This window comes from Brachycentrus maculatus, unplaced genomic scaffold, assembly GCF_059751285.1.
Source record: "Brachycentrus maculatus isolate JH-2025_06_01 unplaced genomic scaffold, ASM5975128v1 h1tg000063l, whole genome shotgun sequence".
NCBI lineage: Eukaryota > Metazoa > Arthropoda > Insecta > Trichoptera > Brachycentridae > Brachycentrus > Brachycentrus maculatus.
Window position 1 is genome coordinate 350,981 of NW_028280817.1, and position 14,496 is coordinate 365,476.

Genomic DNA, 14,496 nt, shown 5'->3' on the forward strand with positions numbered 1-14,496 from the left:
TTTAAATATATTAAACGGAATCATTGGTAATTTTATTTTCATATATTTATTTCAATCACTCAGTCGGTGTATACTAAACTCCCTTTTTTTTACATAATTTAAAAATAAAACTGGAAAAAAATGGAACATTTGTTTAATGGTAGGGACTGACCGGAGCCATTTTGTCGTAACGTAACACGTAACGATGCAAGCGTTCGTATAGTCAGTACACCGAGCCGAGCGCTCCATCCATAGTTTCGTATGCTCGGTGATGCTCGCCGCGAGAGATGTTACAACGTTAAGTTACGACGAAATGCACCGGTCAGTACCTACCTTTACAATGCTAGACAGTAATTTGTGTTGCTACATCCTGCAAATATAATTTCCGCTCAGTACATACTATGCGTAAAAAAAGAGAACTAGCTGAGTCTCATTTTGTATAACTTAAGTTTTTAAATAAAATTATAATACAATAAGCAATTATGAATTCTTTTTTTGATATCCTCAATTGATTTTTATATAAGAAAACCTATGCACCACATTTTAATTTTAATTTTGTAATTTTTTTTTTAGTTGAATTTTTTTTTTCACACAATATCTATTGTAAATGGGAACTCACCCATGTGGCAAATTACCGCCTTGAACATAACATAATACCATGATAAACCGCTCGCATATTAAGGTAGCTAATTAATAATTTTGCCAACAGATATCTTTCCGATCACTATAACCCATTGCTTTATGCAATTCTCATAGCTATATTGCAACTCTCATAGTATTATTTTGATAGATTTAATAATTTACTAAATGCATGTAACCTCATGTTTAATCCTGTCTGAATTTAGAAGTTGTATTTTTGAATTGTCATAACTTTATTTAACTATTAAACTTTAACCAAACTAAGGTGTTTTGTTTTATTTCATTTTATTTGTTTTTTTCAGCTCAATAAATTGATACATTATTTGTAGACGATTTGTTGATGTTTTCGGGATTTCCCGACCCTGATTATACTCTGGCAGTCTGCCGCCCGACCCTCAGTATACTAATCACAAGTAGCCGCAACACCCAATTCCCATCTGTACAATGTTTGCAGGCGTCTCTCGCGCTCTACCTAAAGTAAGCAAATAGAACGCTCGCAAGCGTCTCCCGCTCTCTACCAACAGTATGGAAAAGGACCCTAATTATACTCTGGCAGTCTGCCGCCCGACCCTCAGTATACTAATCACAAGTAGCCGCAACACCCAATTCCCATCTGTACAATGTTTTCAACTAACAGTATGTAAATGACGCTTTTAAGCATTTCCTGCTAACAATGTGTTAACTAACCTCAAAGATATTTATCCAGGAAAGGGTCCGTATTTCTACAAAATGATTTGTGATTATTATCAGATTTATTTATGGCATCCCCCAAAAATTTAGATTTTTAATAATTTTTAATTCGTTGCGAAACTTATTTCATATTTTTTGAGATCTTCAACAAAATGTTAATAACTATTTCATTCATTCGTCCATATCCACAAACTGCCAGACTCTTATGTCAGCTGTCAGCTCCCTTGTATCCTCCCAAGTCAGGTCTGCATTCCAAAATATCGGCAGATTGTTAGTGGTGGTTGTCTTGGACAGTGGGAACCTGATGCCTTATAAAATAAGCAAAAGCTTGATGGTGGCTTTTGGTAGGTATGCGAAATACATGGCCTAGTCAACTAAATCGCATCTTCTTTACGACAGTTGTGACCACGGGCATCCAATGCCTTATTCCCTTATTCCTCACCAAGTCAAACCAACGAACGCCTGAACAAGAATGCGGATGCTCTAGGCCCTTGTGAGGTGTCGCAATAAGTGAAAATAAGCTATGTAGGCGACATTTGGTCTTTGTCAAGAACAATTCTGATCACTGGATAGCCTCATACTGTTGAATGTGGTGCCTGCAAGTATATTTAGGTAACATAAAAATTCAAAATTCTGATGTTAGCACTCCACTGATATATCACTCAACAAATCAGAAGATAGAAGATATTTGATAACATGATCTTTTGAGTAACAATAAATATAAATTTATGTTCATAATTCTTATAAACAAAATCAATATGATAAAGGTTTGGAGATTTTCGCGGTTATTTATGTAACTGTTTTTTTATCTTTCAGGGTTTCAGGGGTTCAGGTTTTTTTTTTTTCATTATGTTTGCGCTATCAATTTTATATTTTTTCAAAACAAATGAATCGCTTTACGGAGAATCGAAAATACAAACCACATTTTATTTGTATATAAAAATGGCAATTTCACAATTTGTTTCTTCTAGAGAGGGAAGGAAAATATCAACTAACCGCGGATTCTGAACTACTAAAAACACATGATTATTTTTTAGTTTTCAATCATAATTTATTTTATATCTTAAGCCTACAAAAGAGCCATATAACGTACAATCTTGCGTAACATATGATTTGCCTTAAGTAGGTACTTTACAACTATATTAAGTATCTACCTGATTGATATATTGTCTATGATGCATTTTGTCTCTGGTTGCAGAATAGCCAACTATCAGATTGTTCTATTGTCATTCTGCTCGTCATCGCTGTCATTGTTGAGTAGACTTAACCTCAAACGTTAAGTGGCCATTTGCATTGTAACATTCTTGTTGTTTATTTCGTCAAATAATCTCAAACAATGAGTGAGAAACCTAAAGTTGATCTTGGCCTTTTGGAGGAGGATGATGAATTCGAAGAATTTCCCGCAGAAAGTAATATAAGTTTATATTTTCATAACTTTTCCCGGTTTGTTTTTATTATTGTGCATTTAAAGCGAATCATGTAGTCATTCTTTCCGTAATATATTATTTTGAAAAAAAATATATGGTCAAACGTCAAATATGTAATAGTATTTTTGAAAATTGTATTTTTTTCTTATTTTTTATGGGCCACACCACAAATTTGAAATAATACAATAAAGCCCTTTGATGGAATGCAGAAAAGGTCGGATCATGAAAAAATGTACACAAATACGGATTCACAGTATAATAAACATCCTCTCAACTTAAAAATTATTATGTATTGTTCTCTACATTAAAAACATTGCGATATGATTTGTAACACATCCAATTTGGTATGCAAAACTTCTAATATGGCATGCAAAACGTCCAATTTGGTATGATAAACTTCCAATTTGGCATGCAAAACGTACAATTTGAAGTGAAAAGCTTTTAACCTTTTAACCGCGTCAACTTTGTTCCTGAGAGATGCCCGTACGCGGCGGTATTTCGCCGTTTTTAAAATGATTACTTTTATCATGTATTTAGTTAAGAAACGATTTATTTTCCTAAACAAAAACGTTCAATGGGATTCATTGTGCCTTTTTGGTACTCTATAATACACTTGTGTCACAGTATACTTGAAATATATCGTAATATAAACAAATAAGATCGTAACATAAATAAATCAAAGCACGCATGGTGTGTCACTCTTACCCACTGGCGATGCGTAGCGTCGAGAGTGAGACAGATATAGGGCAGGATTATGGTGCGGACTAATTACCGACCTCAAGAAAAATCAGGGATCTGTTCTTTTATTTATCCTTGTGATGTTACAAATTATTAGTCAGATATTTCAACAGATGTCATAAGGCCAAGGATTGACGTATTATTTTATCCAAGGTTCCACACCATGAAAAAATCCCTCCAAGTTGAACTGAGGTTCGAAACTTGGAGCAAAGTAAAAACACATACGCTTATGTCAGCCGCGTATGGGGCATGTTTTATTAAAACACATACGGTTATGCGAGCCGCGTGGATCCAGTTAATATGTTTCTATCATCCTTAATTGTATATAAAAATGACTTATTATAGCTTAGCTTTGTTAAATAATGTTTTGTGCATTACATTAGTTTTATAATGTAGCAATATCTTCATTTACAAGTACAGTGGAACCTCTTATTACCGTCCCTCGAATAATCGTTTTCCCGGATGTGCTAATCCAAATTGTGTGCTAGTCAAAATTTTTTAAAATTTAGATTTATTTGCTGAAAACATTAAAAAAACCGTCTGGCAATGCTTACTGAACAAGCATAGGTCCACTATCGTCGAAAGCTCAATAGCTACTGCCGCTAACCCGCTAGCTAGCCAGAGAACATTGAGCTTTGAGCTCCTCACGCTTGCACAGTGCAAGTATGCAAGAGTGAGATGCGAATATAGTGTCGAGGTTCCCGCACACTCTTCACGCGCTGTTTATACGCAAATTTGTTTCTGATATTCACAAAATACCTCCGATGTACCTGATAAATTCTGATTATCATTAATATTATTTTTGAAATCAATGCGTAAATATGTTATGGAGGAATACCTAAAATCTTAGCCTTGTATTTATTAAATTTATAGAGATATTGATGGTTATTAGAAACAATGTGTACAATGAGTGGTGAACGTCACACAAGCGTATAAAGGGATCACTTAATAAGGCAGCCAAATGCCCTGGGATACCCGATAAATTCTGATTATTATTTTTTCAATAAATTTGTAAATATGTTATGGAGGAATACCTAAAATCTAGCCTTGTATTTATTATATATATAGAGATATAATGGTTATTAGAAGCAATGTGTACTAGGTAGACAGCACCGGGAAGGGAGGGTTAATACCGCATTCATAGTTTATTTCAATAGGTCCCTTTAAAAACGATATATAGAGGTTTTACTGTATACATAGTCCGGAGAAGCAGTATGGGAAATAAGTAAGGTTTGTCTTCTAGATTGGGGCACGGAAGATGGTGATGATGAGGATGTCTCCGTGTGGGAAGACAACTGGGAGGATGACAACATCCAGGATGATTTCAATCAACAACTAAGGTATGCAAATGGGTTTTTTATGTATGTTTTTTTATTTCATAGTGATTTTTGTATTTAAAAAAAAAAAGTGCCTAGTCTAAGCTAGACAAAGTCTGAAAAGACCGGGGTGTGAGTAACAACACCAAGATGAAGCTTGTCAGGAGCTTGGTCCACTCCATTTTACTCTATGCTGCTGAAACATGGACCATAAAAGCAGCAGAAAGAAGAAAAATTGATGCCTTCGAAATGTGGTGTTGGAGGCGCATGCTCCGAATTCCATGGACAGCTAGACGCACCAATGAGTCCATTCGCCAGGAGCTACGCTTGGATGGCTTGTCTCTGGCTAATATCTGTACCCGACTCCAGTTCTTTGGACACGTCGCGCATGGCAACGAGGATAGCCTGGAACGACTAGTTGTGATCGGTAGCCTGGATGGAAAGAGAGGGAGAGGAAGATCCTCACACGATGGACCGATCAAATTAAGGCAGCAGCAGGCACCTCGGTGGTTGGAGCGCTACGTGCAACGCAGTCAAGGGATAACTGGAGAAGAGTCATTGCTTCTGCAAGGGTCACAACCCTCAACAATGAGGAATAAGACGCAGAAGAAATGTGTAAAAAAATTAAAAACATCATTTACTTAGTCTTGAAAATCGTCGTTTGTTATTGGATATGGGAATCCTCTAGGATAAAATCAGTGGACGTCTAGATAGTCCTGTCTTGACTTCCGAAATAACGTTTAATGTACCCGGCTACCGTACCCGTCACACGTCACAATCTTTATTCAGAGTACCTGTCCTTCAAACTAATTTTGCCCGCGCAACATCGGTAAACTCCGCGAGTTTACCTATGTTTTGAATGGCTAGTGAGTACAACTCATGTTTTAGCCAAGTTGACATTTTCAATTGCGGAAAATCTATGCTGAAACGTCGAATGGTGAGCATATTGTCCTGTCAGGATCTTTAAAAACTATACTTCTCTGCATTGTATGTATGTCCCTACTGGAATCAACATAACACACACACACACACACACCCTCTTACACACTTTACACATGCACATTTTCTATCGTAAATACATGTTCATTTGCTATATCTACACTAAATATTTTGTACTAATCTTTATGTTTCTGTGGTTTACTATAATTGGCTTGTTTAATGTACATTCTTTTAATGTTTTGTTATACATGTGTTGCTGTTGTTAGCACAAAGAAATTTTTTAAAATAATAATTGCATTGTTAATTTCTTCTATCAAAATTTGTTAATGTTTCGTTTTTTTCAGGGCTCAGCTGGAGAAACAGAAAATGGAAACCGCATAGAAATGAATCTCCTACATCTAATTTGATTAATCTTATATGCCCGTGGAATGAAGTAATGTCCGAAAGATGAAAATTTCCAAATATATTTTATGATTTAAAAGGTTTTCTTATTTTTTAGTATTAATTTTTATTTTAACCTTTCCGGGAGTAAAATAATTGATGCCCGACTTTCTCTGGGAAAAAATCACGAAATCTATGTATTATTAAAATAGAAATTGTGTAAAAATAATAAAAAAATAAAAACCATCTTTGGAATATTTTCAAATTATGACAAAAATACATACAAATATCCACAGATGTCATTGCTTTATAAGTTACATCATACCAACTGACAGACGGACTTCGACGTTAACCTTTTAACCGCGTTCACTTTGTTCCTAACAGACGCCCGTGTGCGGCGGTATTTCGCGGTTTTATAAATGATTACTTTTATCATGTATTTAATTAAGAAACGATTTATTTTTCTAAACAAAAACGTTCAATGGGATTCATTGTGTTTTTGGTACTCTATAAAACACTCGTGTCACATTATTCTTGAAATATATCGTAATATAAACAAATAAGATCGTAACATAAATAAATCAAAGCACGCATCATGTGTCACTCTTACCCACTGGCGATGCGTAGCGGCGAGAGTGAGACAGATATATGGCATGATTATGGCGCGGACTAATTACCGACCGCAAGAAAAATCAGGGATCTGTTCTTTTATTTATCCTTGTGATGTTACAAATTATTAGTCAGATATTTCAACGGATGTCATAAGGCCGAGGATTGACGTATTATTTTATCCAAAGTTCCACACCATGAAAAAATCCCTCCAAGTTGAACTGAGGTTCGAAACTTGGAGTAAAGTAAAAACACAAACGGTTATGTCAGCCGCGTACAGGAAATGTTTTATGAAAACACATACGGTTATGCGAGCTGCGTGGATCCGGTTAATGAACGTGGAATGAATGAGTGAGGAAAGAACGGTAAAATAAATTTATGAGGCGAATGTACTTGGAAACAGGAGCAGAGGAATACCAAAAAAAACTTGACATAATCAGGTATGCCATTACTTGAAAGTGGTAAGGTTACGAGTCAAAATAATCGGCGGGTATGTATGATGCATGATCGTGGAAGAGACGAAGAATGTTTGCAAAGACAGAGTGGTGTGGCATTCTATTCTCTATGCCTGCCCCTGCGGGAAGCGGTATGATAGTTAGTTATATTGAAATGTCAAAAATGTAAAAATAATTCCTAATTGGAGTAACCCAGATTTGTAAACAAGTATTTGGACACACTCAATATTTTGTGAAGTTCATAATTTCTTTTGTGAAGTTCACAACGGAGTCCTGGTTCCAACTCTAATGTATGGAAGTGAAACATGGAGTTGGCAAAAGAAGGATGAAAGTAGACTGAATGCAGTCAAAATGCGATCTCTCAGAAGAATGTGCGACAAAACGATGTATGATAGATGTACGAATAGTGAAATAAGGAAGGAATGCAAAGCTGAGATAAGCATTATCGATAAAATTAAGAAAGGTGTGTTGAGATGGTTTGGACATGTAGAACGAATGAGTGAGGAAAGAACGGTAAAACAAATTTATGAGTCGAATGTTAGTGGGAAAAGAAGCAGAGGAAGACCGAGAAAAACATGGCACGATCAGGTATGCCAAATACTTGAAAGTGGTCAGGTTAGGAGTCGTAACAATCGGCGGGTATGTATGAGGAGATGCATGAACGTGGAAGAGGCGAAGAATGTTTGCAAGGACAGAGTGGTGTGGCGCTCTATTCTCTCTGCCTACCCCTGCGGGGAAGCGGCATGATGGTTAGTTAGTTAGTTAGTCATAATTTCTTTATCAGAGCACTATTTCCATCTGTTAATTTCCAGGAATTTCAACTCCGTTACCAGGACATCAGGACAAGTATGTGTAAGAATAAAAGACCACTTCGGACAATGATGGAAATATTTATTGTTCTGTAAACATTGTAAAGATAAAATACATGAATAATTTGCAAATATTTGCTGGACTGTTATAATAATAATATATTTAGTAGTATACTGAATTAATTCACTTATCATCTAGTCTGCATAAGACGGACCTGTCTATCCTGACTCCTGACTTCGTTCAATTACTAGTGTAGTACTAATTATAATAGTTTCTAACCCATTACTGCATTTAAAATTACTTGATATTCTTTTAACAGTTATTGAAATAAAACAGTTTAAAATATGAATTATCCACTTGCGTTTTAAAGCATACAATGTATTAAATAAAACAGAAACACAATTTCTTAAAAACATACATTTTACTGAATGTATTTTACTCTAAACAATATTTTCAAAGTGGGCAATAACTCCTCCTTGTCGGCGTTCTAGAAGACTTTTAGGAAGTTATAAAAGAGAGACACCGATATATTAAGCCAACATTATCATATAACTTTACAAATTACATTTTTCTTTAGATCATTGAGATAGATAATGTCAAAAGCTACGTTTTTATGTAAAAAAATCAATGGATTTTGAATAACCCGTCCTGAGAAATCGATGTTTGAATATTGGATATGGGCTGGCATAAACTCTCAAAAAATTAATATATTTAAGCCTGTATTTGTTTGAAAAACAGTAGAATTAAAAACAGCACAGAAAGACATGTCGCTCACTCCTTTCAACAACGTCATATATCAAAAATCGTCAATTTTCAGTTGTGCATGTTTTCAGAATGCCCAGAAAATGTACTATATCCCAGCAAAAGCGGCATATTTTAAACTTAATATTTACCCCCTACAGGGCAGAAAGTGTTGTTTTTGCATTTTGAAGAAAATGTATTGTTTAATTATTTTTTTAAATATACTAAATATTTTTCAAATGGAGAAAAAACATCTAGGTTTTACCTTAAAAGATCTGTTACACAGTAAAAAGTTCAATAAGCGGCTTGATATTTATTTTTAATACATCTTATTATATTTTTAAACTTAAAAAATGATCTCCTGAAAAATCAAGTTTGTTGATATATGACGTTGTTGAAAGGAGTGAGTGATGTGTGTACATGTTTGATACAAATGGTTTTTAGCAGTTTTCTGATATTTTTTAACGATGAATCGCCATATTTAAACGTGATTGTTTCTTTCATTGTTTATAAATAAACCCGGCCAAAATTCAGGAGAGACAGGAACGCTTGAATTGCTTAAATCTTGTATTATTATTGCTTCGTATTCCGTCCTAACAGTCACGGACAGTTTGTAAAATATCGTATCATATTTACAATGGTATACACTGATGTTACATTGACACAAAACTCATACGTTCGCCACCAAAAACAATTCTCCAATGACGTTCACAGCTCTAATTCTTTAGATTAAAATATTTTCAACAAGTAAAAGCTATTTTATTCATATTATAATGTACTACAATTGATCTTTGATTTCTTTTCACGAGTGCTAGAGAATTGAATTTTGTGCGGTAGATATAAATTAGCAATGGATCTATTATACTGAGAATGGCTTAACCTTTTGACTACTGACGGCTGTTGACTTTTGCCGGTCATACAAAATTATATGGATTACTGAAAAGAATTCATAATAATAACTAATTTCATTATAAGATTCATTCAGACTGGCGCCGTAGCGTAGTTGGGAAGACGTTCGACTGCAAAACTGGCGTCGCGGGTTCGATTCCCGCCAATTGCAAGATTAATTCAAGAAAGAGTTATTTTCAATTGGTCTGGGTGTTTGTGATGTATTTTTCACATTTACCTTCCCTATCCTCACTATCCTACCTGCAGACAAGCATCTAAAATAAGACACTGCGGGTTATTCCTTGAAAAAAATAGAATTATTTTCATCTATCTTTAGTCCGCCTCCGTAGTATAATGGTCTGCACGCTCGGCAACCATATTGGAGGTCCCGGGTTCGATTCCCAGGGAGGGTCAAATATATATTTAAATTAAATATAAGTGACTTTTTAGTCTAAATATTTATTCAATATAACCCTAGACTGGTACCTGAAGCGGAGGGTTGATCACCTTTCCTTCTTATGTTAACTATCAAGATAACACTGCGTTTATATGATGCAGTGCCCTATGCACCATCGGGTGCAGATAACGGTTTGAAGACATCGAAGTGAAGTAAGATATATAATGATTTTGTAACAAACTTATTTTGTAAGTTATAAAATATATATTTACTGACTGATGACAGATACAGTACACAGTATTATTACTAAGCGATGTATAATAACCCTCTGATTGCAAACAGCTATATAAGGTCTCAAACGTTTTGATCAATATCATTAGTCTTTTTATGTTTGGTTGGAAGATATCGCTTTTTAGCAATAAGACTGCCAATGTACTTATTTCTTTTCTGCACATGAAGTTCAAATAAATAACTGGATTTAGACCGTTTTATGGCAGCCAAAAGGTTAAGCTGAGAAACATTTTCTATCTTTTAATGCTCGCCTTTCAATGTGTCGAATTATGCATTTTACAGATTAAAAAATAAATACGACAGACTTAGAATTACGACCTTACAAGTTCTAGAGAGTTTAATCGAGTAACTTAGCACCTATTGTATTAATACATTTCGTATCAAAATTATATGTATAAATGCATAAAAGCCAAATACAAAACAACAACACTGACTTATAAACCCACGCACACATTTCTACAATGAACAGAGATAATTTTTCTGGCACAAATTACATAAAAATTAAAATAAAGTCGTTAATAATTCGATATCCATTCACAATTTTAATATGGCAACACAGTTTAAGTCACTAATCACATAAAAGAAAGACGTTTTTATTATTACAACACTGTTGATAAACGTTTAATTTCGTGGCAGCAGCAGACACAAATTTATGAATTTATGGTTTGTTCAATGAATTACTGTCATGTTTAGATATTGCGTCCAATTTATGGATGAGGTAAACCATTTTTTCAACTTCAAACCCCCTTATCCGCACCCCTATGGTGCATAGGGCACTGTATGATATAAGCGCAGTGTTATCTTGATTTTTAACTCATGAAGGAAAGGTGATCAGCCCTCCGCTTCAAGTACCAGTCCAGGGTAATATTGAATAAATATTAGAGTGAAAAAATTACTTATTTGACCCCCCCCCTGGGAATTGAACCCGGGACCTTCAGAACGGTAGCCGAGCGTGCTGACCATTAAACTACGGAGGTGGACCATTTTTTAGCTCACAGTATTAAAATATGTAGGATGAAATATAAAAACAATATGAAAAAAACTCTACATAAAAAATACACTTTTGGCAAGTTCACAATAATTTAGGAAGGTATTTTTTTCATTAAAAAAATACAAATCAATAGTTGACAAAACTATAAAAACTATTATCGCCAATTATTTCCCCTAACAGTAGACATAATTCATTTGCACTATGAAAATTTTCTTGTTTTTTTTTTAAAGATTCCCCGATCTCATCCCACCTCTGTAGTGTAATGATCAGCACTACTGGAGGTCCCGGGTTCGATTCCCAGGGGGGGTCAAACAAATAGAAGCATTGTTGGGTAATATCGTAGTCATACAGGAGAAAGTCACTAAGTGTATTTTTACAAAAACATGATCGTTGACTATTTGATATCTTACTAGCTTAATATTGCCCTAAATAAATCTCAAAGGATTATAAACTTGAAAGTATAATATATATACTTGTTAAAAATGACTAACTGCATTGATGTTTATTTTCTTGCCAAGCAAAAGTGACTTAAATGGCCCGCCTGAACATTTTACGTTTTGGTAGTTGGTCACTTTCTCCTGTACGACTACGATATATCCAAAATTAAACAAGATTAATAGATTGAATTCTACTTTATTTACATATATGATTTGCGATGTGTTTCCTCTTATTAAGTCGTTATTAAACACTGACAGTACTTATTAAGACATTATCAAACACTGGTCAGTGTTTGATAATGTCTTAATAAGAGGAATCCCGTCACATATCATATATGTAAATAAAGTAGAACTCAATCCATTAACCGTGTTTAATTATGGATATATTACCCAACAATTCAATATGGAATTCTACCAACTGTCTGCAGTTACAATAAATAAATATAAGCAAATTTTTCCACTCTAATATTTATTCAACCCTGGACTGTTACCTGAAGCAGAGGGCTGATAATTTTTTTTTCATGTGTTAACGACGAAGATAACACAGTGTTCATATAATGCAGTGCCCTACGCGCCATCGGCTTTGAATAAGAAAAAATCCCATTAGTATAAAGTTCTACGAGTCGGCAGGTAGGTACATTTTTACATATAGGTACATGTGTAGCAATAAGCGATACTTAACGGGTACCTACATATATATGGCCTGTGTTTACATGTTTCTCGCACTCCACCATTAATTTGTATAAAGCTTTACCCACTTTTTACCTATGATTTATATGAAGCATGTTTATATGGCTATATGGTGTATACAAATAACCCCAATTCATTGAACAAATCACCTAATTCATTTGTGAATATGATCGCCTGCTGTTTGGTGTTGCCGCTGCTAAAAAAGAACCTCAAGTTGTGCAAAAAACAAAAGAAATATTTCTTAATGTAATAATTACAATTGGCACTTCAATATTTTTATGCATGATTCAAAGCAATGAATGCATGGGTTTTATTATGACTTATTACACATAGGCCTTAACTAAAGCGATTTAAAAGGACCTCCCCTTCGTAACTAAAAAAATAAATATACATATATTAAACAAAATATACAGTCAGTCTTAAAAATAATGAGTATTGTGAAACGAAAATACCTTTGTTTGAATAGAAATGGCTTTTTTCTATGGAAATCTATTTTTAAAAATGTCTAAAATATTTGCTCACCAATAAGGCTTAATGAAATAATACATCCCAGCATGGATGATTTTATTTTATAATAATGAATTTTATCATTGGAATTGTATTTTTAACATGTCTACAATACTTGCTTGATTAAAAAAAAAAAACAAAGTAATATGTTCCATAATAAATGCTGTTATTTGAAAAGAATACCCGTTTTTCTATGGAAATCTATTTTGAAAACTGTCATTAATGAACACATAATAAAATTATACATCCCATTGTGTCATCACTAATTTTGTAACTGCTTAGTGCTTAACTATAATATATTTCGTTGACAGATGAACCATTTAACTTTCATTTCGGCGGGTATGTATGAGGAGATGCATGAACGTGGAAGAGGCAAAGAATGTTTGCAAGGACAGAGTGGTGTGGCGCTCTATTCTCTCTGCCTACCCCTGCGGGGAAGCGGCGTGATGGTTAGTTAGTTAGTTAGTTAGTTTGTTATTATTATCATTGTTTTAAAAGTAAAAATGTTAATAGTAAAAAATATGTTCATGACACAAGGTGTCTCAAGAAACAGTTGTTTTAAAGATTGGAGAGAAAGATGATGTATGCACTTAAGTGCACACACGGGGCAGCCAATTACTTGATTATAGGTATGATTTTTTCATTTGATAGCAATACATAAAATACAGTGCAGTGAGCACATATGGAATACCAAAAAATGGTGCCAATATCATGGATATATGCTGGTTAAAGAATTCATTGCGTTCCTCTCACAAATATCTAGAATGCTAAAAAAATGATTGGAGTCGAAAAACATTAAAAAAATACTTAAAAAAATACTAAAAAATAAATAAAATATGGCGTCAAATATTCATTGTTTGTAAATCATACTCCATAAAATTAGCAAAGTTTACCACTGTTTATTTAGACAATATATAAGGTTATGTATTGGTCATGCTGAAAGGCTGAATACATATTTTTTTCATCGTAAAAACTATTGTCTTATGAGGCATTTGTAATATTTTTAATACAATCACCCGAAGGATGGAATTTGTGTACATACAAACATTTGGAGAACTTCTTATTTTTCAGTGTAAAAAATATTCAAATATGCTGGGATGTAGGGTGTTATAAACAAAAGAGGAATAACATATTTACATTGCAGGGGGATATAAAAAAATATTGGTTTATTGTCTATGGTTACTCTGAATGCAGGAGGAGGGCCTTTTTACATAGATAATATTACATAATCATTAAGCAGGCTTACAACGCTGACTTATTGGTAAATTATAATCCTGCGTAGGTAATATTAGCTAGCTTTATCCTATCGGTACACCCACCTATCACAGTTTAATCCAAAATTATATGTTATTAAAAAAACAACAAAATTAAGACAATGGCAACTCGGATGCGATGAAAAATATAAACAATAAATAAAATCTCAACAACGATGAAAAAGAATGTGGAAGTCAGAGGATTCATCAGTTTTACGGCCATTCATTGGATATTTTAACTAATCACTTTACAAACTATGTAACACAATTCTACTCATGATTGACAGCCGTACTATTCAAATTCTGGAAGTTATTTTT

General features: G+C 34.0%; 1 protein-coding gene across 1 annotated transcript; it reads left to right on the forward strand.

Moving 5' to 3' along the window:
- The first annotated feature begins 2,525 nt into the window (after positions 1-2,525).
- Sem1 (Suppressor of exocyst mutations 1) lies at positions 2,526-6,209 on the forward strand. The gene is made up of 3 exons (XM_088256554.1): positions 2,526-2,717; positions 4,717-4,813; positions 6,073-6,209. The coding sequence occupies exons 1-3, from the start codon at positions 2,645-2,647 to the stop codon at positions 6,107-6,109; spliced, it is 207 nt and encodes a 68-aa protein (XP_088112680.1). The 5' UTR covers positions 2,526-2,644; the 3' UTR covers positions 6,110-6,209.
- The last annotated feature ends 8,287 nt before the right edge of the window (positions 6,210-14,496 follow it).